Source organism: Pleurodeles waltl, chromosome 3_1, assembly GCF_031143425.1.
Source record: "Pleurodeles waltl isolate 20211129_DDA chromosome 3_1, aPleWal1.hap1.20221129, whole genome shotgun sequence".
Classification (NCBI taxonomy): domain Eukaryota; kingdom Metazoa; phylum Chordata; class Amphibia; order Caudata; family Salamandridae; genus Pleurodeles; species Pleurodeles waltl.
In genome coordinates, this window is record NC_090440.1 from 552704055 (window position 1) to 552731487 (window position 27433).

The 27433-nt window shown below is 49.2% G+C and overlaps 1 protein-coding gene across 1 annotated transcript in view; it reads left to right on the top strand.

The window, feature by feature from the left end:
• LOC138284303 (uncharacterized) overlaps window positions 1-27433 on the top strand; it is a 362047-nt gene that overhangs the window by 95686 nt on the left and 238928 nt on the right. The window contains exon 2 of the mRNA XM_069222920.1: window positions 18557-18588. Within this exon, the coding sequence (XP_069079021.1) occupies window positions 18557-18588 (32 nt within the window). The remainder of the gene's footprint in view (window positions 1-18556; window positions 18589-27433) is intronic.

Sequence of the window (27433 nt, forward strand, 5' to 3'; positions counted from 1 at the left end):
CTTGGCTCCTGAGATCTTATTATATGGTCAGTTGAATCTACCTGAAGATTTCACGGCTGTCCTCAAAAGAGGCAAAACATCAATCAACAAGACCTCCATCTGCATTTAAGTGGAAAAGGTTCTGCTTTTGGTGAATCAACAGCAATTTGATTTGACCTTTTAAAAACAACTGACAAGAGGTGTTTGGCAAAACAGTAACAGTTTGTTTAATTAAACATTACGGCTGGGAGAATAGTTACAGAACTGGGGTCTGAGGACTGTCTCAAAGCACATTTGTTCTGTGCTGTGTTTTAAACATTTTTATGGGTACAATACAACAATTAGAGCATTCCTTTTGAGTTTAAGAATGCGTCATAGAGTCATAAATAAGGTCCTGATAAATGCAGGTGGTCCTCAAGCTTGCGTGGACACAATGTGGGCCAGTGGGTAATGTGTCCAGATGTCCGGCCTGCAGGGCGCAGAATCGCTGTGTGTTACTGCGTGTGCTGTGTTCTGATTGGCTGTGTGTTCCTAACTTCATGTGGCATCTGACTTTATGATGTTTAAGACCCCTCCGTCCATGTGTGTTTTATTGGGGCCAATCTCCTGGGACCATTGTGGTGTTGCTGCCTATCTGTGATCTATGTTTCCTGATTGTGCATTTGTCTGCCAGCTACGTCCTGCCCCACCTTTGACCTGTCAGTCAGTAATCTCAGGCCTAGGTCTCAGAGCTTGCCTCATCATGTATCTCGGAGTAGGGGTTGATGAAGAGTTCATGTTGAGTGGATTAGCTAATAGTGATGTGATTTCGTTGGTATATGTGATTGTGTCATGGTGCACATTGACATCAACTTTTCCAATATTAAAATTCCCCCCCTTTAGTTGAATTTTCAACTACACCATCTAACCCATACTTCATGACAGTCACAATATTGGGGCTTCAGTTTTGCTTACTACCACTTCCCTAGTTACTTGCATTCTACCCAATTTGACAACTGCATTTTTACAGCAGGAAACCCCCATTTGCAGGAAATCACATAAATACATTAACAGTATGAAAAGGGTCAACAATGAGGTGCACAGACCAGTCAGCCAGCCAGCAGGAGCGCCAGGAGAGTTGGTTTGTGAACCACTCCTGCTCAGGGGCACCTCCCTCTTCACACATGTCTTTTTTTTAATTGGTGCAATGCTTGGATGGCAAGGGTCAGAGTCCCATTGTCCATGTCATTTCCTGCTATAAACGCGCAGCAAGATGCACCGATCTTCGCAAGCACCGCTCCTTCCATTGTGGTCATCAAGTCCAATTGTTGCATCACCATGAGACAGATGGCTCTCAGTTGTTCCTTGATCGCTGTAAGGCAGAGCTCAGTGCTATTAATCATTTTGAGCATTTCCCATCTGGTTATTTGTAACCACCAGGCGTTCACTTTTGTCTGCATGATGAAGAAGGGTATGGACCCTCCCGTGGATTCTTTTGTGCCAGAATACAGTCTGAGTTCTTCTGGAATGGTCTTGTACTAAGTCCAGCCAAAATATTCAGCAGTTTTATTTTCTCAAACCTGATGACATAAAGTCATCTTCTTCCTTAGATGGTGTTAGTACAATTACAACAGATCTTCTCTGGGAATGACCAGGGTCGGGTTGTGTATGATGATGAGGGAGCAGAGGCCACGCCGTCTGGGGACAAGCTGAGCGTAGGCAAACTCGCTGCATTGCCAGTAAGTGTCCATCAGTGTGGGCGTGCCCCATTCCATGTCCAGAATGTGCAGGATTGTGCCACAGTTCTTTTGTACCCAGTGAAATTGTTCCTTTGCCTCTGAAAAATAAGAAATACAGCATGAGTTTCCGTACAATTAGGAGTTGCCCCTTCCATTCTATCCACGTATACTTATCTCAGTATCCAAGATTTCCTGACAAGGGGTGTCTATGCTGTTTTTCAGCCCTCCCCTACTAGACTCATTTCCCTTCGCATCATCGAGGTGCATACCCCTACACTGAAACTCTGTGTCTGGGGTCCCCTTGCTGTTAACGAAGACACCCCCAGATACGCTAAGGGCCACCCTGGGACCACAGGTGGAAGCGGGAACAGACCTGTTTGTGCATTGATTTGGTGGTTCTGCTACTTCCATAAATCTCTTTTCTGGAAAGTCTTGGGGCCAAACAGTATCCTCCCCTATAGCGCCCTTTCTGCGCATCCTATTTAGCTCAGTTTGGATATCACTAGGCTCAATGAGAAGGTACAGTGCTGTGGGATTGGTCTTGTAGTGGGTCAGATTTACTACTACCATGTGGGTTGCACTCTGCTGGATTGTATCCTGGCCCTAATCCTACAGAGGTATAGGTGGAGAAGGCATTGTGCATTTTCAGGGGCTACCCCTGGGGACAAGTAAAGCCTTTCTATGCCTACTGCATGTGGCATCAGCAAACAGATGTAATATGAACTGGCTGATGTCTTGGAACCCACGGCAGTCATGTGTTGATACCATGTGTTGTTTAAGAGGGTACTGTGCAGTACGTGTGGGATGACGGTGTTGTGTTCAGTGTAGTCGTAAGTAACATGGGAGATGTCCCTATGCAAGTACAGTGAAATTTTTTGGTTTAACTCCATTAGACTAGGCAGTTCTTTGGTATGGATTGGATGTGGCATTAACCATAACAAACAGATGATATACACATGTGCAAAAATACATAACTTTTTGAACATTGCAGTTCTTGGGATGAATTCCAGAGGAGATGTCTGTTTCCCTCTAGTGTTTGGAATTTCTTGGCTTTGACAGTTCAAAACGTTTGTGGTGCAGTGTGTGTTTCTTGCTCTTGCTGGGGTTATTGATGTGATACAGTTAGAGACAAAAGTTCACAATGCGGTTCGCAGTAAGGTGGTCCTTGAAAAGGTGATGGTCCGCTGTAAAGGTGGTGCACTCGGAGGCTTGATTGCAGACCTGTTGGATAAGAGCTAGGTTTGGTTTGTTATTTGAGAGAGCATTGCATCCTTTCATTTGTTGTTGCCAATTATTTCCTAGGAGTCCTGCGCTTTTCGTAATTGTAGTGAGGCACCGGACGGTGGCCCCACTCGGAGTACCTAATATGAAAGAATGAAGCATTGTTCATGAACTTATTAATTTTATGGATTGTTGCCCCCTCTCTGTGCCTGACTAGGTGTACCGCTGTTATGGGGTGATCTCGTGAGCTTGTGGGTATCTCATGAACACGTGGGTAATTTTGATTATTAGCTAGTGCTCTGTGGGTGTCGCCAGTCCTCCAGCATCCTAGTGTGCCTGGGGGTGCCATCTTTGCGGGCGGTGTTTTTTGAGCTACATGTGCACAAGGTAATGTATAAAGGTAAGCGTGTCGCAACTCAACGTTGTTTGGCGATTGTGACGAGCCCTGAGGTCATGTGTATACCCCTGTAGTCCCAGCATGCAGCGTGCAACATGACCCTCCCTGGTGGTGCCAGGTGTCTTGACTACGGCCTTTCCTAGAGACTTCTTTTGGGCTAGCTTTGGGTTTCTTTTTTCATTGGTCATTGGGTGCTTTCCTAGATTTTCTCATGATCTATTATCTCAGTTGTGCCTCTGATATTCACAGTGTTCGAGACTGGGATTGTTGCTCCCTCCAGACGGTGTGTGTAATGCCTCGTGTGTTTGCTGATTGCTAGGCTTGATATTGGGGTGAACATAATTCTGCATTGCAGGGACCACAGTGCTGGATGATTCCGTGGCTGAGGTGCTGGGCTGGGATCTGGACATCCTGGCCCTAGGGGAAGGATGGGGGGGAGTTGTAGGGAAGAGGTCAAAGTTAGCGAGGAAACGTTTTTTAGACACACTGGGACAGGAAGATGGAGGGGGTTTGGGAGTGGAGGAAGAGGTAGTAGTTGTAGGAGGTGTACGTCTGCTGAATTTGGGTGAGGGTGCATGGGCTGGAGGCTGTTGAATGGGTGTGTGCCGGCGTTTGTGTAGTTTGGGGTGAGGGCTCACAGACACACTGGGAGAGGACACAGGGGACGTGTGAATGGTAGTTGGGGTGGTGATTGCACGTGAGCGGTGTGTGGTGATGGGCGTGCTGGTGATGGAGGTAGTGGTTAAGGATGTAGTGCATGCCGGTGAGAGTGGAGACGAGACTGGGAGAGAGGAGGAGGACATGGAGGAGGGGGACACAGTGGAGGCAGTGGATGTTGGCGTGTCTGCATGGGGATGGTGCTTGTGTGAGTGCCTGTGGGATGTGTGGTGCCTATGTTTGCCACGTCCACTCTTGTGTGTTGATGAGTGTGCATGCTGGTCTGATGGTGTGCTTGGGATAGGCTGAGGCAGGGGGGATTGGGTCTGGGTAGTGGAAGTTGGAGGGGGTAGACTGGACACAGGGACAATGGCTGCCATCAGTGCTGAGGCCACAGCCTGAAATGCTCTCTGTTGGGCTGCCACGCCAGAATGAATGCCCTCCAGGTATGCATTTGTTTGCTGCAAATGCCTCTCGACACCTTGGATGGCATTCAAAATGGCTGATTGCCCAATAGTGAGAGATCTCAGGAGGTCAATAGCCTCCTCAATGAGGGCAGCAGGGCTGACTGGGGCAGGGCCTGAGGTGCCTGGGGCGAAGGAGATGCCCATCCTCCTGGGTGAGCGGGCACGGGAAACTCAATGAGGGGCAGCTGGGAGGGCGGTGCTGGCAGGGGGGTTGGCGGCTGTACCTGTTGATGCGGTGGGCACAGAGGTGCCCGCCACCGCAAGGGAGCTCCCATCAGAGGAGGAGTCGCTGGCGCTGGCGTCTCCTCGTGTCCCCGTCATGGAGCTCCCCTTGCCTTCCGTCCCACTGGTGCCTTCAGACTCCGTACATTCACCTTCCAGGGCCATGTGGGTTGCATCTCCCTCCTGCTCCGATGCCACTGCTCCTCCTCCGGATGATGCTAATGCACACAAGGACAGGGTGACAAAACAAAAAGGGGGGAAAGACAGATGAGAGACATGATCAATGCCTGCAACAACACCACTGTTGGCGGAAACAACACACAGGGAGCAGCCCTATGCACTAGGCCATGCACTAACAGTTCAGGGGAAAATCACATGCCCATGGTGGACTGTGCCTATACCCATTTGATGCACACCTGGAACCCACAGGAGCCTGACTAGGTGTAGCGGGCCACTACCACTTTTGGGGTTGGAGTGGCACTGAGCCTGCCTGACAATGGATCTACCCTGGCACGCTTGCCCTGCCCTAGGGGAACCCACAGTCCTCTTCCCACACCCAGAAACCTCAAAAAGTGGAAGAGTCAGCTGCATGAGACAGTACTCACCCCCTTGTGGCTGCTGTGATATCCTCAAGTGCCCATCCACCTCCGGATATGCCACCGCCAGGATCCGGTACATCAGGGGGGTCATGGTGTGATGGGCACCCCTTCCACGTTGGGAGGCCAGCCCCAGCTGAGCCTCCTCCGTCTTCTTGGTCCAGCTACGCACGTCCTCCCATCTTTTGCGACAGTGGGTGCTCTGTCTATGGTGGACATCCAGGGTCCGCACTTCCTTGGCGATGGCACACCAAATACCCTTCTTCTGGTGTGCGCTGGCCTAGAGGAAATGTAAAGTAGAAATGTATTTTACTCCCCCATCCGGTTATTCCTACTCATTGGCTACAACCACCCACCCTTGCCCACAAACACATACACTGACCATCCTCACATGCTGGCCTCTGCCCACCCCCCACCTGTACCTTCCATCGACGCCACTCCATACATTCATGTCCCATCCGTCATGCTCACAGTGTACTCACCTGTTTGTCTGGTGGACCGTAGAGTTGCGTGTACTGGGGGAGGACCCCATCCACCAGTTTCTCCAACTCCTCCGCAGTGAAGGCAGGGGCCCTTTCCCCAGATACTGTAGCCGTTGTCACTTCCAGACTCAGATCCCAGCAGCACTTGCAGTGTAGGTCCTTTCCTGTTGAAGGTCAGGTATCAAGTGAGTGAACAGATAGAAAATGGCGGTCACGTCCGTGGCGGTGCGTACCGTCACCGACGGCGTATATCGTCATTGGCTCCTGGAACCCATAGGGCCCAATGATAACCAATGCTGAATTGCGCCGCGGTCTTCGTCCGCCTACCACGACGGTGCACAACGCCAGCTCAGTTACCTAATTTCCCCTTGTCTCTTCTTACAAGTCAGGCAGCCGCCATTTCAGGTGGCCACACGTCAGGCCAACTAACTGCGTCACAGCAGTTTTGTGCAGGAATACGGACATACAGCGATAAACACAGATTAAATCACATTTGTTCTAAACAGCCTTGTGCAAGCTATGTTGGGTATGACCCTCTGCTCACCCTTCTCCTCCATAGGACACGTCTGCTGGGGCAGATGAAGAGATGGCTTCATTCTCCAGTATACAGACCCCTGGTGGACCTGTGGACAATGGAAGACAGACACATCATCATCATCTACAGACTTGATCGTGCCACAATCCATGAACTGTGTGCCCAGTTGGAGCCAGACCTGATGTCAGCTATCCGCCATCCCATAGGAATCCCCCCTCTAGTGCAGGTCCTGTCAGTACTCCATTTCCTGGCCAGTGGGTCCTTTCAGACAACAGTGGCCATGGCATCAGGGATGTCACAGCCAATGTTCTCTAACGTGTTGTCCAGAGTATTGTCTGCCCAGCTGAAACACATGCGCAGCTACATCGTATTCCCCCAGGTGGAGGATTTGCCCACAGTGAAAGGTGACTTCTATGCCCTGGGACATATCCCCAACATCATTGGTGCCATTGATGGTACACATGTGGCATTTGTCCCCTCCCCCCCCTTGCAGGAATGAACGGGTGTACAGAAACCGCAAAAGCTACCATTCTATGAATGTGCAGACGGTGTGTTTGGCAGACCAGTACATCTCCAATGTGAATGCCAAGTATCCTGGCTCAGTGCATGATGCTTACATTTTGAGGAATAGCAGCATCCCTTATGTGATGGGGCAACTCCAGAGGCACCGGTTGTGGCTAATAGGTGAGCCCAAGGTCCCAACAAGGATTACATAGGTGTCTGGCTATGGGAGAGTCCCTAATGGTTGCTGTATGTCTCACAGTTGTCCCTCTATATTTGCAGGTGACTCTGGTTACCCTAACCTGTCATGGCTGCTTACCCCAGTTAGGAATCCTAGGACAAGGGGAGAGGAACGCTACAATGAGGCACATGGGCGGACTAGGACGATAATTGAGCGGACATTCGGCCTCCTGAAGGCCAGATTCCAGTGCCTCCATCTGACAGGTGGCTCCCTATACTACTCACCGAAGAAGGTGTGCCAGATTATCGTGGCATGCTGTATGTTGTACAACCTGGCTTTGCGACGTCAGGTGCCTTTGCTGCAGGAGGATGGGCCTGATGTTGGTCTTGTGGCAGCTGTGGAGCACGTGGACAGTGAAGAAGAGGAGGCAGAAGAAGAAGATATAGACAACCGAAACAACATCATCATGCAATATTTCCAGTGAGACACAGGTAAGTGACTGGCACTGCTCCTCTCATATCAGACTACTGTAGGACATTGCATGATTATGCCTTTTTGCCTCTGTGTATGGACCCCGACAGTTCACATTGGCTTTCCATTTTACAGATCTATGTACCACTTTCTGCATTCTGCTATGTTTACTGCTGTCCAACAGCTGTTTAACATTGGTATGTGGAAATGAACATTGACATTGCTATTTTTCTGAAAGTTTGCAATAACACATTTGTGAAAGTACAGACGGACTCCAGATTGATTTGTGATTCAAGGGTGTTTATTTCAGAGCCAATAAGTGGAGAGGGCTGTGCAATGGGCTGGGGTAATGGTGGTGGAATGTCCATGGTAGAGTCCAGTCTACTGGTATCACAGGTGCATTGTCCAAGGGGGCATAGGAAGTGGAGTAATGGCAGTTGAAAATGGACAGGGTAACTGAGTGGGACAGAAGGGTGACTATCAGGAGAGCCCTATTTCCTGGCGGGGGTCTTGGCAATGTTCTCTGTCTTCTGCCAGGTGGTGGGGTGCTGGTGGCCTGTTGGTCCTGTAGCGGGACCTCCTGTCCACTAGCACCGGCGGAGGTGGAGGGCTGTTCATCGTTCAGGCTAGTGTCTGGGGCCCGGTGGTATGCCACTGTCTCCCTCATGGTGTTGGCCATGTCTGCCAGCACCCCTGCAATGGTGACCAGGATGTTGTTAATGGACTTCAAGTCCTCCCTGATCCCCAGGTAGTGTTCCTCCTGCAGCCGCTGGGTTTCCTGAAACTTGGCCAGTACCGTGCCCATGGTTTCCTGGGAATTATGGTATGCTCCCATGATGTTGGAAAGTGCCTTGTGGAGAGTGGGTTCCCTGGGCCTGTCCTCCCCCTGTCGCACAGCAGTCCTCCCAGCTTCCCTGTTATCCTGTGCCTTTGTCCCCTGAACCGTGTGCACACTGGCACTGCCACTGACCCCAGGTCCCTGATTGCCTTGGGTTAGTGGGGTTGCCTGGGGTCCCTGTAGTGGTGGACACACTGCTGATTGACGTGTCCTGGGTGGGTGCTGTGGGGGTGTTTCCTGAGGGGCAGGTTCTGTGGTTGTTTGTGACAGTAGCAGCGGAACCGACTGTCCCGAGGTCCCTGATGGGCCGGGATGGTCATCTTGATCCAGGCGTGCAGAGCTGCTGTCGTCACTGTGGACCTCTTCTGTGGGGGGGGACTGGATATGTCTGGCACCACCTGTCCGGTGATGTTGGGTAGAGGTCCTGTTGGGGTGTAAATGCATAGTTATTGTATCTGTGTGTGCCCTCTTGTCCAAAGTGTGAATAACCCACTCCTGTAGTTGGCTTATTGTCTTTGGCCTTGTGTGATTGTTAATTTTGGGGCCTGGGTGAGTATCTGTACTGGACATGCTTTGGTGATGGGTGTCCATGCATTGGTGTGACATGCAGGCCTTGGAATTGGGATGTGTGGGTTGTGATAGTGGGGTATCTGTGGGGTGTTGGGGTGATAGGAGTTTGTGATGGCATGCAAGTAGGGTGCGGGGATATAGTAGTAAAGCTTTGACTTACCAGAGTCCAGTCTTCCTGCTAATCCTGCGAGGCCCTCAGAATGCATGATTGCCAAGACTTGCTCCTCCCATGTTGTTAGTTGTGGGGGAGGAGGTGTGGGTCCACCTCCAGTCCTCTGTACTGCTACCTGGTGTCTGGATACCACTGAACGCACCTTCCCCCGTAGGTCGTTCCACCTCTTCCTGATGTCATCCCGTGTTCTTGAATGCTGTCCCACTGTGTTGACCCTGTCGACAATTCTCCGCCATAGCTCCATCTTCCTAGCAATGGATGTCTGCTGCACCTGTGATCCGAATAGCTGTGGCTCTACCCAGATGATTTCCTCCACCATGACCCTAAGCTCCTCCTCAGAAAACTTGGGGTGTCTTTGAGGTGCCATGATGTGGTGTGGGTGATCTGAGGGGTGCTGTCTGTTGTGATGTGTGGATGGATGTGTTGGTGTGTGTTGTTTGAGGTGCATGGATGTTAAATGAGTGATGGTGTTGTGTGCCTCTGGATGCTGGTGTTGTGTTTGCTATTCTCTCTCTCTGAGCTTCTTCCAAACAGTTCGTTGTAAGGGGTTGTGGGTAATGTGGGTGTGTGTTTTATGTTGGATTGGTTGTGTGGGTATGGTGTGTGTATTTTGAATTGTCCAATGTTGTTGTGTTTTGTAAATGTGTGTGCATTTTGAGCGCGGCGTTGTGTACCGCCAATGGATTACCGCAATTGAATGACCGCCGCGTTGATTTGTGGGTCGTGATAGTGTGGGCGTAGTTCTGTTGGCGTGACAGTGTAGGTTTTGCTATCGCCAGTTTATCACTGACCTTTGGTGTGGCGGACTTGTGTGGGTGTCTGTATTGTGGCGGATTACGAGATGTGGGTCGTAATACCTGTAGCGTAATTCCACCGCAGCCACGGTATCTTGACGGCCGTCAGCACGGCGGTAAGCGGAATTTACCGCCAGGGTTGTACTGAGGGCCATAGTCTTTCGCCACAGCTATGTCCTCTGGTTTGAAGGATCTCTCCTCAGGCCAGCATCTATTGTACTGGTCACTGTCCTCAGTCCAGCAGGCTAGCACATGACAAAATGGTCGCACAAAGATCTCGCCTTCCTCTCGAGCCACTATGGCCCTCATTTGGACCTCGGCAGTCTTTTGCGAAAAAGACCTCTGAGGTACCGCCGTGCTGAAGACAGCCAGTGCAGGCGTTTTCCACCAAGCGTATCATGACTGCTGGCAGCCCTCCGCCCTTTTTTGGTGGAGAGCCGCCAGAAGCCATACTGGCGATCAGCGGTGAAGTGGAGGCTGCTCGACCTCCACCGCCACTTCATCAGAACACGTCCCAGGATTCGGTGTGGCGGTTTTCTGGTGATGGGGAGCTGGCGGCGGAGCAGCCCTCATGGATCCCGTTCCCTCACGGAGGATCACCGGAGAAGGTAAGGTGATCGTCCGTTAGGGGGTGGGGGTGTGTGTGTGTGTCAATGTTGGTGGGGTTTGTGGAGGGGGTTCTGCCACTTTGGAGGGTGCTAGGGGGGTCGTGGGTTTGGGGTGAGGACTCTGGGGAGAGGGAAAGGGGTGGGGGAGACCCCTATCAGTGCCAGGGAACGAATTCCCTGGCACTGATAGTGCCTACCGCCATGGATTGCGTGGTGGTACCGAACCCCACGAAATCCAATGCGGTTAAGGGGTCGTGATTCCGCCGGTGGTCTAGTAACGGCCACCGGGCTAGAGATTGAAGTCTCCAGCCCAGCGATTGTTACCACCCTGGTGGTCGGAGTGTAGAAGTAGTGGTTTGGCATGCCGGTAACCGCCATGCTTGTAATGTAATTTTTTTCCACCGGCCTGTTTGCGGTATTACCGCCACTTCTACGCCGACCGCCAGAGTTGTAATGAGGGCCTATATCTCTTGGGGTTAGTTTGTCCGTCTTACACATTCGGAAGGAACAGCAGACGTCTTCGTCGCTGCTCCCTTTGTGCACATGCAAAGGTCCAATCTTGGTTCTCCTGCGTCTAAGTTGAGTTTGCACCAGACTACCTTGGTATTTTTTTTTTCCTGGTCAGCCACTCTCCTAGGTTGACAAGGTTATGAGGCTCAAACGCAGGCCACAAGCCTCTCCTCTAATTCTACCACAGACCACTCTTCAGCCAGGGCTCTGTACCCCCCCTACTCTCCTCAGGTGGAGGGAGCACTGCTCTACTTTCTCGTGCTGCCAAGGTGCAAGCTCTCTCTCTCTCGCTAGCGCTCTCCCTCATTAGTTTGTGCTTTTCCTCTAAATCCCACCTAGATTGCCTCATTTGTTCTGAGCAACGTACTGTTCTTTTTGGTCGGGACCTGCTCTTAAACTCACTTTCTGTTGTTTCTTTGGCTACCTGAGCATACCCTGTGGCTCCCCCCTCGTCGCAAGACCTCGGAGGACTGGGACCCCTTTTGTTGCCCCCATTAGTTATCTCACTGTCCAGAACTGCTATGAATCTCCCTGCCACTTGGGTATGTTCACTGGAGCCAGCAGGAGTGTGTGTTCTCCTTGCTGCAGGGGTTCAATGTGCTGAACATGACAGACGGAGGGTCGAACTTCAGGGAGCTCTATTGCTTGACTTGGGTGCCGCTGGGATTGCTTGGGCTTGCTGGCTTGTTAGTCTGTCAAGCCTAAACCTAACAGTTTGTTGTTCAGTAGGGGCCCCTCTGGCTCCCTCGACCAGCAGATTGGCCTAACCCTGTGCAGTGATGGCAGGCATCGAGGAGAGCACCTCCACTCTTGCATATGACGGGGGAGGTGCAGATGCCTTCTCTGCTGACAGTGGGATAGTGTTATCGGTCTGGATCCCCTTGAAGATGGCCCATAATTCCATTAATGCTTCTCTCCTGTCTTTGTTCTGCATATTTAGTCTGTGTGTGTGTTCTTGTGTGTTCAATTATGTTAGAGTCAAAGTTTACCTCTTTTGGCCAGGGAAACCCGGGTGCTTTGGTGTGTGTGCGCCATTCATGGCAAAACTTGTTTAGTTTTTTTTGCCTGTGTGGGGAACCTGGTTTGCATGTGCTTTAGTGGCGATTCCATGATGTGTAGGGCAGTTTTTGTGGGGACACTTACATTTCTAGCTTTTATGATGTTAGGAAATTATAAGTTTCTGTTTTTAGGGAATCTTAAGTTTTACTTTAGTAGTGAGGAAATATGTACATGCGGATTACTAGTCCTAACTACTTTACAATCAACATAAACATTTAACAAACACAAATGACACAGCATATGAAGGGTCACAACCTAGAAGAAAGTCCAATTGTTAATTTAAACTTCATGAAAATTCTCATCAAAATAGCGAGCATTACTTTGGAATCAAATAACAATTTTTGAGAATTAGCAATGCCTTCATATTGCACATTCAGGCATCGACAAAGCACTATTCTCAAGACAAAACACAGCTGCAATAAAGTATTAGTGGCACAATATCAAAACAACATCATGTTTTGATTGAAACAAAGCAAAACTGACAAAGCGCAAAAAGTGATGAGCTTGTCAAAAATACCTTAGTCCGTTTCTAGCACATGCTATGCTATGACCACTAGAAGCTCTGCTAGGTACATTGGACTGTGTGTGCCTAATAGTCTTGTTGATATCAGCTCTGGGAGAAAGATAACTTATGTGGAAAAAAAGGGATAACTCGACAACCACAGGCCCTTCTTCGCCAAACGCAAGCTACGCCTAATTTCCTAGAACCAAATCTTTTTTCTTCCCTAACGTCCAAATCACACCCAGGGGGTCATGCATGCCATTTGTGTCACGCCCTGCGGTCTGTGTGAACAACACCTCTCATTTCTTTCAGATACCAACAGTGTTAAGAAACCGGTGGCACAGAGAAACCCTTTTAGACTAAAAATAAGATTGAGGCATGGGCCCTATATCACACCCAGAGCCTTTGCGTACCATCTGTGTTTCACCCAGCTGTCCAAGCGATAGACACCTCTCAAAAGTGAGATGCCAGCCCTATATCACACCCAGGGTCTATACATACCATCTGTGTCACACCAAGCGGACCAAGTGGTGAGGCCTCAACCCTGTATCACACCCAGGGAACAGGCATACCATCTGTGTCATGCCCAGAGGTCCAAGCGATCAACCCAGGGTCACACCCAGAGGAGAAGCGTAGCATTTGTGTCATGCTCAGCGATCTAAGCGATAGACATCTCTCAAAATTGAGGTGCTGGCTCTATATTACATCCAAGGCCAATGCGTACCATCTGTGTCAAGCCTAGCGGTCCAAGCAACAAACAACTTTGACCTTTCCTAGCCCTCTATAGAAAAAAGGTGACTTCTGCAGGTTATGTTTTTTTCTTAGTTTGCCATATGCCAAATGCTGGGACTAAGGCTCTGATGTAGTCTCATACCCTTCTGACAGCGGCTTCAGGAGGGACCTCCTCCCAGCTAATCCAGCAGAACTTCCAGCCAATTGCGGCGTCTGCACACCTTTCCTTGTTGCACAAATGTGAATCCATCCGGGTGGGGTCCTCTAAATTTGGTCGCAGTCGGGTCCGAAGACCCAATCAGCTCCTGGCTGGCTCGCCTAAATGTTGCTCGAATGTGAAGTTACCTTGACAAAATCAAAGCAACAGGCATGTGGAAAAACAAAAACGGTTCGTTTAATTAAACATTAGGACCAGGAGAAAAATTACAGAACCAGAGTCTGAGGACTGTCTCAAAGTACATTTGTTCTGCTGTGTTTTATGCATTTTTTTGGGGTACAATACAACAATTACAGCATTCCTTTTGAGGTGAAGAATGTAAACAGTTGTCATGGAGTCAAAAATAAGGTCCTGATAACAAATACAGTTGGGCATCGACCTTGCGTGGACACAATGTGGACCAGCGGATAACGTGCAGATGTCCGGCCTGAGGGGCATGTGATTGCAGTGTATTACTGTGTGTGCTGTGTTCTGATTGGCTGTGTGTTCCTAACTTCATGTGGCATCTGACTTTGTGGTGTTTGGGAATACGTGCACCCCTCCGACCATGTGTGTTTTGTTGGGGCCAATCTTCTGGGACCATTGTGGTGTTGCTGCCTATATGTGATATGAGTTTCCTGTTTTCGTGTTTGTTTGCCGGCTGTGTGTTGCCCCACCTGTGACCTGTCAGTCAGTAATCTCAGGCCTAGGCACCAGAGCCTGCCCGACCACGTATCTTGGAGTCGGAGGTTGATAGAAAGTTCATGTTAGATGAGTTAGCTAATAGTGATGTGATTTTGTTGGTATATGTGATTGTGTTGTGGTGCTCATCAACGTTTCCAATATTAACATGCATTTGGCTTCCCTCACTGTTTATGAATGGGTATTTGGCTGTCATTACTACTGACTTTAAGTCTCCTTCTTATTCATCATTTGCAACCATACTGGTGATAAATGATTTCTTAGAGGGTTTGAAAAAAGTATTTCTCCTCCTTGGGAGTTTAATATTGTTCTAAGGTAAAGGGGTCTGCTTTTGAACCAGTGCACAAAGGGAAATTGCAGTCCCTTTCTTGGAAAGTTGCTTTTTTAGTGGCCATTACTTTTGCAAGAAGGTGAGCTAGCATCATGCTTTTTGCACTGAAGAATTATATATGATTTTCCATTGAAATAAGGGTTTATCACGTACTCACCCAGCATTTCTGCGTAAAGTAATTTCAGATTCATATTAATGAAACTGTTCCCCTAATAACTTTCTTCACGAATCCTATGGCAGAGCAGTGAGCTTTGCACAGTTTTGATGTTAAGATATGTTTGCGTTACTATTTATATTCGTTAAGATAAAACACTTCCTCTAAACTATGAGGCTGTCAGTACAAGACTGCCTCTTTCTAAGCTGTCCACCGTTAGATAGATTAATCGTGTTTTATTGCTTGCTATGGGAAAGCTAACATATCTTTGCATTGGTAAGGTCCTTTCTATGAGAAGGCAGCTATTGCTGTTCTGATGAGGAATGTCCCGATTCCTGACATTTTCAAGGCAGAGGCATATCTCTGCTTAGTTTAGTATCATGGCACAATTTCTTTCTTTTTATTTTTTATTATGTAGTTCTTCGCAGTGGTATTGTCAGACAAATGTTCTTTTTAAGTGTAAGTTTCACTAATTGGATGATTAAAAAAACAGTTTATGTTGCCTAATTGAGCATGTTTTTTCTGGAAAACATATTTGTGACATGCATTCCGGGATCTTGCATGCATGTGGAGATATTCTGTATTTTAAGTTTACTGGAAAGAATATCTATGATGAAGAACTGGGAGTACAAGTAACGTTTCCTTGTATGTGATGGGAGGTATAGTGCTTATTTTGTTTTGATGGCTGTAGTTATTGTAGTACTTCTGCACCCATTTCCAGTTATAGAATTAAGCTTCCCTGGGAATGCATTCTGCCCATTGCTTACCATTTGGTTTCTGTTTTGTAACTGACAGTCTCTAAATTTCTATTTGCTGGCTTTGTTTTAGGCTTCCCAGCTTGAGTTAGCCCCTCCTGTGAAGCATAGCCTAGTTAGCACTGTTCCTTGTATTCTTCCATGAGTGCTCGCTTTCTGTAAACAGGCCTTTACATTTTGTTTGTATCTTGTCACATTTGCTGTGCATTTAGACACAGGGTCAAGTGTCAGGTTCTGTTTCCCGAGAGAGCATCATTTTTAAGTTTCCTTCTATGATTTCAAAGTGAGACAATCTATGTGACAATCTACCTGGGTACTGGGGTTGCGAAAGGAACTGCGTTTTTTCTAGCACACAACAAAATGTAAATGTCCGTAAATGAACTGTGCAGATATTTCACAATTAAAGAAGCACAAACAATTACTTTTTGTTGTAATGCTAAAGTGTGGTGGAAACACATATGTTAATATGACCAAAACAAATCAATACACTAGGTGGTGCCATTTCCACACATTACTGTTTATGTGCTGTATATTTTTATCAGTAAAACTGTCTGTGCAAATGTAACAGTCATTTCAATTGAAAATGTGTTGTCTATTATGACGGTGTTCTACCACACAATTCATACTCCACACTATGTCACTGCACTCTACACCACTGCATTCTACAACACTCTACTCTACCCTATGCCTGTCTACGTCCCTCCACTACCCTCCACTCTACGTCACGTCACTATATGGCACTCCACATCACTCCATGCCACTCCACTCTACGACCCCCACTCAAAGGCTCTCCCAACTAAAACCCTCCATTCTAAGACCCTCCACTCTTTGACATGCCACCCCACGCCACTCCACTCTACAACACGTCACTCCACTCTATGACACACTACTGCACTCTTCACCACTGTGCTGTACACCCCTCCATTCTAAGGCCCTTGATGACACGCCACTCTATAACACGCTATTCTACTCTACTCTGACACCCCACTTCACTCCATACCACTACAATGTACACCACTCCACTCCATGCCCCTCTGCTCTATACCCATCTCCTCTACGCTGCTCCGCTCTATGCTACTCCACTCTTCGACACTCCACTCTATGGCACTACACGCTGTCACTTTACTCCACTGTACACTACAGCATTCCACTCTGCTACGCTTTACTCCACTCGCCACCATTCTACTCCACACCACTCCATTCAGTGCCATTCTACTGTATTTCACTGTATGACACTCTACAGCCCTCCACTCCACAACACTCTACTCCATTCTATGCCATTCCACTCTACCCCATACTCTGACACTGTACTCCACTCCAGGCAACTCCTTCTATGCCACTCCGTGCCACTTTACTCCACTCTACAACACACTATTCCACTCTACTACTCTGTGCTACTACTCCACTCTGTGCCACTCCACACTGTGACACTCTACTCCACTCTACACTACAACACTCTGCAACACTGCTTCACTCTATGCCACTCCATACTACAACACTACTCCATGCTATGGTACTCCACTAACTCCACGCACTCCGCTTTGCTCTACTCTACTTTACTCTACTCCACTGTACTTCAATCCACACTATCCTGGCACTCCATTCTATGACACTCCACTCTATGACACTCCACTCTACGACCCAATTTATGACAAACCACTCCACTCTGCATTACTCCACTCTGCACCACTGCACTATGCCACTCCACTCTTCGTCACTGAACTGTACATTCCTCCACTCTAAGACCCACTGACACGCCACTCTAGAGCACACTACTCTACTCTACAACACCCCACTTCACTCTGTACGACTCCACTCTACGCCACTCCACTCTATGCCCCTCCCCTCTATGCCATAATTCTCTACAAAAACCTATGCCACTCCACTGTACACTATGGCACTCCACTCTATAGCACTTTACTCCACTCTAAGCCATTCCACTCTGTGCCACTCCACTATACTCCACTCTGATCACCTCTGCTCTACCACACTCCACTCCACACTATGCCGCTGTACCCCACTTTACTCAAGTTCCTCTATGCTACTCCACTTTATTCCACTCCACTCTGACACACTACTCTACTGTACTCTGCTACTCTACTCCACGGTACTAGTCCACTCTGTGCCACTCCACACTACTCTGACAATCAGTGCCACTCCATACTACAACACTCAGCTTCACTTTATGCCACTTTGTGCCACTCTGCGCTACAACAATACTCCACTCTTTGCCACTTTTCTCCACTCTACTTCACTCAACCCAACTTTACTCCACTCTACTCCACCCTACAATGCTCCACTCTATGACACTTCACTTTGCAACACTCCACACTGCTCTACTCTACGACAGTCTACTCCACGATGGTGTACAACATGGCTAAAACACATTAACAAAGCCAATAGCTCTTTCATAAATGAGACCTATTGGCTTTGTCAATGCCTGTTTTTATTATTATTTTTTTTTAATCTGGTCACCCTATGAAGGAGGTGCCTCTGCCAACTGTCCACCAACTGATGATGGCTGGGAGTACTTATAGAGCCCTCTGCAGTTACACAGATGCGGGAGACCTTCGGTCGCCGTCCACTTTCTGCACTATTTGAAGGGGACTTCTACGTATGAAATGTATCATGTTCTAAGAATTATTGTTTCCTTTTTGAACATTAGTGCTCCTTCTCCCACTCAGTGGATGTTTAATAGCATAAAGCTTCCTCAAATATTTCGTTTTAGGGATCAAAAAAATACATGCATTTTTAATCTTAAATCGTAAATGGAACCTTACATGCTATGTAAATTAGCTGCATTTACCTGCAACTTTAGCTTCTAATTCCATCATATGTAATATTTGTGCCATATCACTCATCATCTTGCTGCCTTTAGCAAATGTTTCTTCGGTGTTAGATGAAAATAACTGCTTGTCATAGTTTTCAAGAAGATAGGGTTGATGACGAGGCAGCTTGTTGATAGAATGGTTCATAATTGGTTTTCTATCCAAATAGCGCTCCTTGTGAGAAATATGACATTGAGGTGATGTGTCCCTGAATAGCAGGCGTGTATGAGGCTATGTAATTTTTAGATCTAGTTAAGCATGAGATCGTGCTAGAGTAATAGAGCGAGAGAAAGAAAGAGAGAGAGAGAAAGACGAAACGTTCACTATAAGTATTGTTTTCCTCATTATAGTAATTCAAACTATGTTTATTTCTTTTAGGAATTCATGCATTCATGACTCATAAATTCCAGGTAAATCTTATCTTTATTTGATAACCAAAAATGTATAGAGGCATGTGTGATTTAAAGCATTCTTATTTCATTAATGCATTCTTTAGCAGCAGTTGTGAATTAACATCCCACTGAAGCTCTTTTTCAGTATATTTACTGGTTTATTTAATTTATAAATACAAGATCTCCTAAGTCACAGCAATATGAGTGAAGAATGGAAAGCATCCGATGCGTTATTTCTTCACGTTGAGGAACATCAGCTGTCTTTGAAGGTGGTTGCCATGAAGCAATCATATCTACACAGGAAATGGATTCATTTGTTTTTGTTGTTTCTTGGGTCAATTATTTACCAGTTTTTATTAGCACCGACAGGTGTTTGTTCTCTGTACTTTCTGTCTGGATGAATCTGATTTAGGGCCTGATTTACAGTTTGGCAGACGGGTTACTCCGTCACAAACATGACGTATATCCCATCCGCCATATTACAATGTCCATAGGATATAATGGAATCATAATAAGGCAGACGGGATATCTGTCACGTTTGCGACAGAGTAACCCCTAGGAGTGGCTCCTCTGCTATGGCGGAGGAGTGTTACACCCCCCACCAGCAGCAGCAGCAAACTATGTTTATTATAGTTTTATTGTTAAAGGGGCTGGGCCGTGACGAAGGGGGAGTGCACATGTGTGTTTGGACGGCTGTCTTGGGCCGACCAAACACACCTCCCCACCGAGCTCTCTCCAACACGGCACTGTATTGCCGGGTTGGAGAGAGCAGGCAGGGGCTCCCAGTCTGCCTCAGAGCACTAAACCAGGGTGCTCCGGCCAATCCGAACGCTGCTTTTATGCTGCCAGCATTTTCCTGCAGTGGAGGCTGAAGAGTGGTGGGGCAGCGACGCGGTATCGGGCAAGTGTTTTTTTTTAAAAAAAAATTTCTCTTTACCTACAATCAACCCCCTCCCCCATGCGCAGCCCCACCCCTTTTCCATGCTGTGAGCCGAACCTGGTAACCCCATCCACCAAACTCTAAATCAGGCCCTTAGTGTTAGGTCAGTGCATTTCATCCACTGTGTCTGTTTTTCGATCAGCTATGCCTTATGGAGTGAGAATGTTATATTTACTTTATTTTATTGATCATAATTTCTGAACAGGACATCATTCTTATTTTTGATTCATAAGCTGGTAGGGGGTGTTGCTGTGCGGGCTCAGAGATTGCGGTGTTTCTCCGAGTGGTGCGTAAGAAATCTGCAATGCTGCCACCATGTTTAATGGGAGACAATGGCCCCCCAAGCACAAGAGACAGATGACTCAAGTGAGCTGCATAGGACCACTAGGGAGGCCCACATTGAGGGTAATCTGGTGTAAGAAGGCCCTCTACCTCACCAGTCACAGGAAAACATTGTGGCATCCACATTGCAGTGTGAGGGAAGCTGTGGCCTTGCTTGTGAGAGCACAACGCCCTGGGCAAGTGAAGGCACCAGCAGAGTCAGACTGAGACAAAAAAATTGGTTGGGGACCAAAATAAAAGTGGCTCCCATTAGCAAACCAAATAGCTAACAAAGTGGCCACATTTGTAAATCAGGCCAGTTTTGAACCAATAAAGTCATGGTGTATTTTTGTAAAGTATGTGCGACTGCATGCATTTGTGTTTGCTGCAGGCAATGTTTGTGGTAATATCAGGTAAATCAATAGTAAACCCGTCCCACCTTGCCATAAAACAGGCCCACAAACTGTTAAAAACACAGCCCACACACAGATCTGTCAGACCAGCCCATCGAGCACTGCCTGATTGCCCCATAGGCCAGTCCGACTCTAGACACCAGAGAACCACAGGGGATATCCGAGCACTCCTGCCAAGCAGAGGTGAAATTATTCCCATTGTGAGTGTGGTAAGGACACTGGCAGAATGCTGAAAAATAGTATTCCCTCCCCTAACCCGATTGAAGATTCCACAAACTGCCTGTGCACAGAAGGGAAATCACATCACGGAGCCTGGTATACTTACCAGATCTCAGTCAGGCTTTGCTATTGCAGAATCTGTGAGATATCGAATGCAAGGCAGTGTGCTCAGTGAAAGGGTAAGGAATGGCCCTTGGAGAGGTGTGAAGGCGTGTTTGGGACACTGAGCGGTAGCACAGCTGCGCTCAGATCTGGAGAGGTGACACCTCTGCAAATTCGAAGGAATTTGAAATTGGAGATTAAAAATTGAGCAGGTATCCTCAGATGTATTCGTTGGAACAGTGCAAGTGCATTAAACAGAGTAAATAAAGAATGGACGAGGGTGGCCTCAATTGAATTTCGAAAAGCTCAAATCTTCTCATGTGATTTAAAATATTGATTTTTTATATTTGTTTGTGAATTAAATAAGATATTTAATCGTTTGTGTATTTGATGAATGCTTATTTCTGTATTTTTGTGTATTGTTTTGTGGCTAAAATCATTGAAAGTGCTTAGGCAGAGGTCCCCTGCTTCCAGTAATGACTCTGTGGAGGTCCCCAGATTATAATAATGATTCAGTGGGGTTTCCCGGATTCAAGTAATTTTTAAGTGCGAGTCTGCAGAAGTCAAACATTCAAGAACCACTGTCCTAGACTCTTTTGGCTATTTATTTAGAGTTAGGCAGTAGTGGGGCATTGGGCGTAAACTTGCTGATGTCACATTACACCTAAATTGTTGCTCTCGAACCTCATTAGAGTTGGGGGGCTGCCAAAAACAGTTTTTGGCAGGCCTGCACTTTTTGTGGGGCGTCCTTCCACGCCAAATGTTCAAGCTCAAAATCGCCTTGCCAATTTGGAATAAGAAAAATTGAGAGCTGTCTCCAAGCCCTGGAAAAAATCCATTGTGTCAGGGGCATTTCTTTTTTGTTTTACAGAAATAAACACCCGCTTCGTGGGTTGACTTCTGTAAAACAAAAAATAATGCAGAATGAGCCATCCCTTCTCCCCCAGATTTTGGAGGGTGGTGGGCACGGGGGACGAAGATGGGGGGGACAAGGGGACACAATAATTTCCCCTCTCACATCTATTATTCAGAGGGCCATTAGCGCACAAAAGCGCTACTTATGATAGCCCTGTCCTGACCATCCTCCAATCTGATGGAAACAGATTGAAGGTGAGTCCGAGGCCCCCTGTGCCCTCTGCCCTTTTGTTTGTCCTGTTGACAGCTGTGGGCATTAAGGGTGCTCATAAGAACAAAGGGCACGAGGAGGAGAAAAGAGTTTTGGATGATTACTGTCTGCATCACCTGCCGCCTTGAAGAGGAGCACTGCAGGATGCCTTCAAGAGGAGCTGCAAGACAATGAGGAAGATCTAAAGAGAGAACAGAGTCCCACTCAGCCTTTCACCTGCAGGCTAGAAAGGAGAATCTGTGAAACAAAATGTTTGTATTTGCCTAAGATCACACCAGTTGGCGAAACAGTGAAGTCGAGATTGAGCCCAGATTTTACCTTTTCACACAACAATTTAGCTATTAGAAGGGTATATTTTTCTAACATTTATGTTTAATGTTTTGTTTTGTAGGTAATGAAGCGCTTGATTACAGCGTGGCTAACAGAGAGAAGCCATATTTCATTTTGGGCCGTTATGCCTAGCGTTATTATTTATGTTGTTGTCATCGTTACATACTTCAGCATATTGAAGTATATTGGGGGTCATTACAACCCTGGCGGACGGTGTTAAAGCGGCGGTAAGACCGCAAACAGGCTGGTGGTAAAAAAATGGGAATTATGACCGTGGCGGAAACCGCCAACAAAGACAGCTACTTGAACACTCCGACCGCCACAGCAGTACAGACAAACAGCGCGGCGGTCACCGCCAACGGAAGACAAAGTACCGCCCACAGTATCACAACCTACCAATCCGCCACCTTTTCCGGAGCGGATTCACCGTGGATAAAAACACGGCAGAAACAGCCATTTCAAAGGGAAAACGCTCACCTCTACACACTCCACGGGGAAGGAGGACACCATGGAACCGGAATTCCAAATACTCCCTGCGATAGTCTTCCTGCTCCTGTACGACCATCATCAACGCCGGCGCAGAAGACAACGGTGAGTACTGCACCTACGACATAGGGGAGGCAAAAGTCAGGGACACACACACGCAACACCCCAACCCCCACCCCGACCCTCACCCACTACAACACACACATCAATGCATATCCAAACATTACAGTAACAACCCCCAACCCCCCCGGAAGAATGCAAAGACAAAAGGAAATGAGTTCAACCATTGTAATATATCAAAATACAGTAACCAAATATATACAGATATATATACACATTCACCAAAATATACATCACTATTAGTAGTGCAGGTAATGCACCATTCATTGTCCATGGACCACTGGGCCCAAAAAGCATGGGCGAGGCCCACATCAGATACCTGATCAAAAGGGAGAGAACACTGCCGGGGCATCAGATAGAAATACAACAGGCACCTCAAGGGGAAGGGAAGGGGGGGCACCTCAGCCGGATGAGTGCACCACGCCAGATCCACAAGGGGGCTCCATGCCCATTGATGTATCCTGGGGAGTGCATAGCCACAGTCTCTCAAGTCTCTACAGTGGGTGGTGTGCCCACTTTACCATCCTGGGGAGTGCAAAGCCACAGTCTCTCAAGTCTCTACAGTGGGTGGTTTGCCCACTGTACCATCCTAGGGAGTGCAAAGCCACAGTCTCTCAAGTCTCTACAGTGGGTGGTTTGCCCACTGTACCATCCTGGGGAGTGCAAAGCCACAGTCTCTCAAGTGGATAACAGTCTCCACTGGTTCTGGAGGGGGACTGGTGCCCAGAGTGCTTCATCCTGTGAAGGACAGACGGAGTGGATGCATGTCTCCACTGGTTCTGGAGGGGGACTGGTGCCCAGAGTGCTTCATCCTGTTAAGGACAGACGGAGTGGATGCATGTCTCCACTGGTTCTGGAGGGGGACTGGTGCCCAGAGTGCTTCATCCTGTTAAGGACAGACGGAGTGGATGCATGTCTCCACTGGTTCTGGAGGGGGACTGGTGCCCAGAGTGCATCACTCTCCCCGTGACGGTCCCAGTTCCGTAACTGCCCCTGCCCCAAATGGGCTAGTGGTGCTTGAGTTGGCGGTCCTTGCCCTGTTCAGCGGTCTTTGCCATGTTCAGTGGTCTTTGCCCTGTACAGCGGTGCTTGCCATGGCGGTCTTTGCCATGTTCAGCGGTGCTTGCCCTGTTCAGCGGTGCTTGCCATGGCGGTCTTTGCCCTGTTCAGCGGTCCTTGCCCTGTTCAGCGGTCTTTGCCCTGTTCAGCGGTGCTTGCCATGAAGATCTTTGCCCTGTTCAGCGGTGCTTGCCCTGTTCAGCGGTGCTTGCCATGGCGGTCTTTGCCCTGTTCAGCGGTGCTTGCCCTGTTCAGCGGTGCTTGCCATGGCGGTCTTTGCCCTGTTCAGTGGTGCTTGCCATGGCGGTTCTTCATTGCCCAGCTGGGCTGGGGCTGGCGGTCCTTCATTGGGTAGCTGGGCTGTGGCTGCCGGGGCCCTCCTGGGCAGCTGGCTGTGGCTGGCGGTGGCGTCCTGGGCACTGACTCTGGGGGTGGCCTCCTGGCCAGTGACGATGGGGCTGCCCTCCTGGGCACTGACTCTGGCGGTGGCCTCCTGGCCAGTGACGATGGGGCTGGCGGTGGCCTCCTGGGCAGCGGGGATGATGGCTGTCTTCTCTGGCGTGCTGGTCTTCCCAGACTTAGGCGATTTCTTCTGCCCCTTTCCCACCTTGGGAGGAGTCACAGCTGAGTGGGCACTCCACCCGGGACCCTTGTGAGCAGCTTTGCTGGCTGGAGCCTTCCCCCACTCCCGCCGGGCACTGTCCAACTTCTGGGGCTTCACAGGGGGGGGACTGGCTGTGCTGTGGCTCCGTGTCACACTGGCTGCCCTGGTGCCCAGTGCACTCCACATACCTCTAACAGGCACCACTGGTACCGGTGATTTTTTGGCTGAGGTGCTAGTACGGGACCTATGAATTGGAGGGGGGTGGGAAAGAGGTCAAGCTTGCTCAGGAAAAGTTTCTTAGGAACACTGGGACAGGTAGCTGGAGGGGGTCTGGGAGTGGAGGAAGAGGAGGTGGTTGTAGGAGGTGTAACTTTTGTGGCTTTGGGTGCAGGTGCATGCGCTGGAGGCTGTCGTGAGGTGGATGTATGTTGGGTGGTTGTGTGCCTGCGTTTGTGTACTTTGGGAGGGGGCGTCACAGACACACTGAGAGAGAGGACACAGGGGATGTGTAAATGGTAATGGGGGTGGTGAGCGCAGGTGAGCGGGGTGTGGTGGTGGGTGTGCTGGTGTGGGACCTAGTGGCTGTAGTGGTAGTGCATGCAGGTGAGAGTGTAGACGACACTGGGAGGAGGAGGGAGACGACGAGGAAGGGTACACAGTGGAGGCAGTGGATGTTGCTGTGTGTGTATGTGTGTGATGCTTGCGTGAGTGCCTGTGGGATGTGGGGTACTTATGTTTGCCTGAGCTTCCCTTGTGTGTTGAGGTGTGTGCAGGCTGGTCTGATGGTGTGCTTGGGATAGGCTGGGGTACAGAGGATTGGGTCTGGGTGGAGGAAGTTGGAGGGGGGAGGCTAGACACAGGGACAATGGCTGCCATCAGTGCTGAGGCCAGAGTTTGCAGGGTTCGATGAAGGGAAGTCTGACCAGAATGAATGCCCTCCAGGAATGCATTTGTCTGTTGCAATTCCCTTTCTACACCCTGGATGGCATTCAAAATGGTAGACTGTCCAACAGTGAGTGACCTGAGGAGGTCAATGGCCTCCTCACTGAGGGCAGCAGAGGTGACAGGGGCAGGGGCTGAGGTGCCTGTGGCGAAGGTGATGCCCACCCTCCTGGGTGAGCGGGCACGGGGCGAAGGCTGAGGGGCTGATGGGAGGGTGGTGCTGGTGGGGGGGGGGTGGCGGCTGTACCTGTAGAAGTGGGGGGCACAGATTTTGCCACCACCACAAGGGAGCTCCCATCGGAGGACGAGTCCGTGTCGCTGGTTGCTGATCCTGTGACCGCCGTGAAGCTCCCCTCGCCCTCCGTCCCACTGGTGTATTCCGAGTCCGTGGTGTGGCCCTCCATGGCCATGTGGGATGCAGCTTCCTCGTGCTCCGGTGCCACTGTACCTCCGCCTGATGATGCTGATGCACACAAGAACAGGGAGACCACAATAAGGGGCAAGGACGACAGAAGAAAGACAGGTTGAGTGCATGGCTTACCGCTACCGTTGGCGGACAATACAGACACAGCAGCACCCTGCACTACGCCACGCTGTTGGGCTCTACAGATGCAGTTCCTAGGATATGGCCTACATGGCTATGGTGGACATCAGCACACATAGATGACACAGGGGCATGTATACCTGTACTTGCCACTCTACAGAGGTGGGGTGGAGTGCCACATGGCCTGCATTACGGAAGGGCCTAGCCTACGGAACTCGCCCTGGCCTAGGGGTACCCACAGCCCTCCTCCTCCACCCAGACACTTTCACTGCACGCAACGTCCGCAGAATTATGTTGTACTCACCCCCTTGTGTCTGCTGTGATGCCCTCAAGCGCCCATCCAACTCAGGGTAGGCCACCGCCAGGATCCGGAACATCAGGGGGGTCATGGTGGGACGGGCACCCCTCCCACGTTGGGAGGCCATCCCCAGCTGAGCCTTCGCCGTCTTCTTGCTCCAGCGGCGACTGTCCTCCCATCTTTTACGGCAGTGGGTGCTCCGTCTGTGGTGAACCCCAGGGTCCGGACGTCCTTGGCGATGGCACGCCAAATATCCTTCTTCTGGTGGGCGCTGACCAACATGACATGTACAGGGGAAGAAGAGAAGTCATTACCAACTGCACCGTCAAAGTGAGTGGCCCACATCCCTACCCTTGCCATGTGGCACATGCATTCACAGTCCTTCATGCACGCAGAACTGTGGCCCCTTCCTTCTTACAACCAGCCCTCTCCACACAGGCATAGCCCATACAACTTGCTACCTGTGTACTTACCTGTTGGTCTGGAGGACCGTAGAGTAGCGTGTACTGGGGGAGGACCCCGTCCACAAGCTTCTCCAACTCCTGTGCAGTGAAGGCAGGGGCCCTTTCCCCAGACGCACGACCCATTGTCTCTTTCAGACCGAGGTCACAGCAGCACTTGCAGTGTAGGTCCTCTCCTGTCGAAGATCAGGTATTGAGTGATTGAACAGATAGAAAATGGCGGTCACTTCCGCGGCGGTGCGAATCATCACCGCCGGCGCATTTCGTCATTGGCTCCTGGGACCCATAGGGTCTAATATTAACCAATGCAGCATTGCGCCGCGGTCTTCGTCCGCCTACCGCGACGGTGTACAACGCCAGCACAGTTACCTCACATCCCATTGTCCCAGTTTAGAGGTCAGGCAGCCACCATTTCAGGGGCCCACATGGCTTCATTTTCAACTGCGTCACACATACCTAGGCCTGGACTCAACACACATACAGACAACTTTTTGGATTATGTTTCGTGTTCTGTGTAGACTGTGGGTACATACCTCTGAGTTGTTTGACTCTGTGGTCGCTGTTGTCCTTCCTAGGCACCGTCAGCTGGGACATGTGAGGAGATGGCGGAATCCTCCAGTGTACCGACCGCTGGTGGACCTGTTGACAATGGAGGAGCGACATTTAATCATCACCTACAGGTTTGACCGTGCCACAATCCAGGAACTGTGTACCCAGTTGGAGCCTGACCTGATGTCAGCTATCCGCCATCCCACAGGGATCCCCCTCAAGTCAGTGCTCCATTTCCTTGCAAGTGGGTCCTTTCAAACAACAGTGGCCATGGCATCAGGGATGTCCCAGCCTATGTTTTCCAACGTGTTGTCCAGAGTGTTGTCTGCCCTGCTGAAACACATGCGGA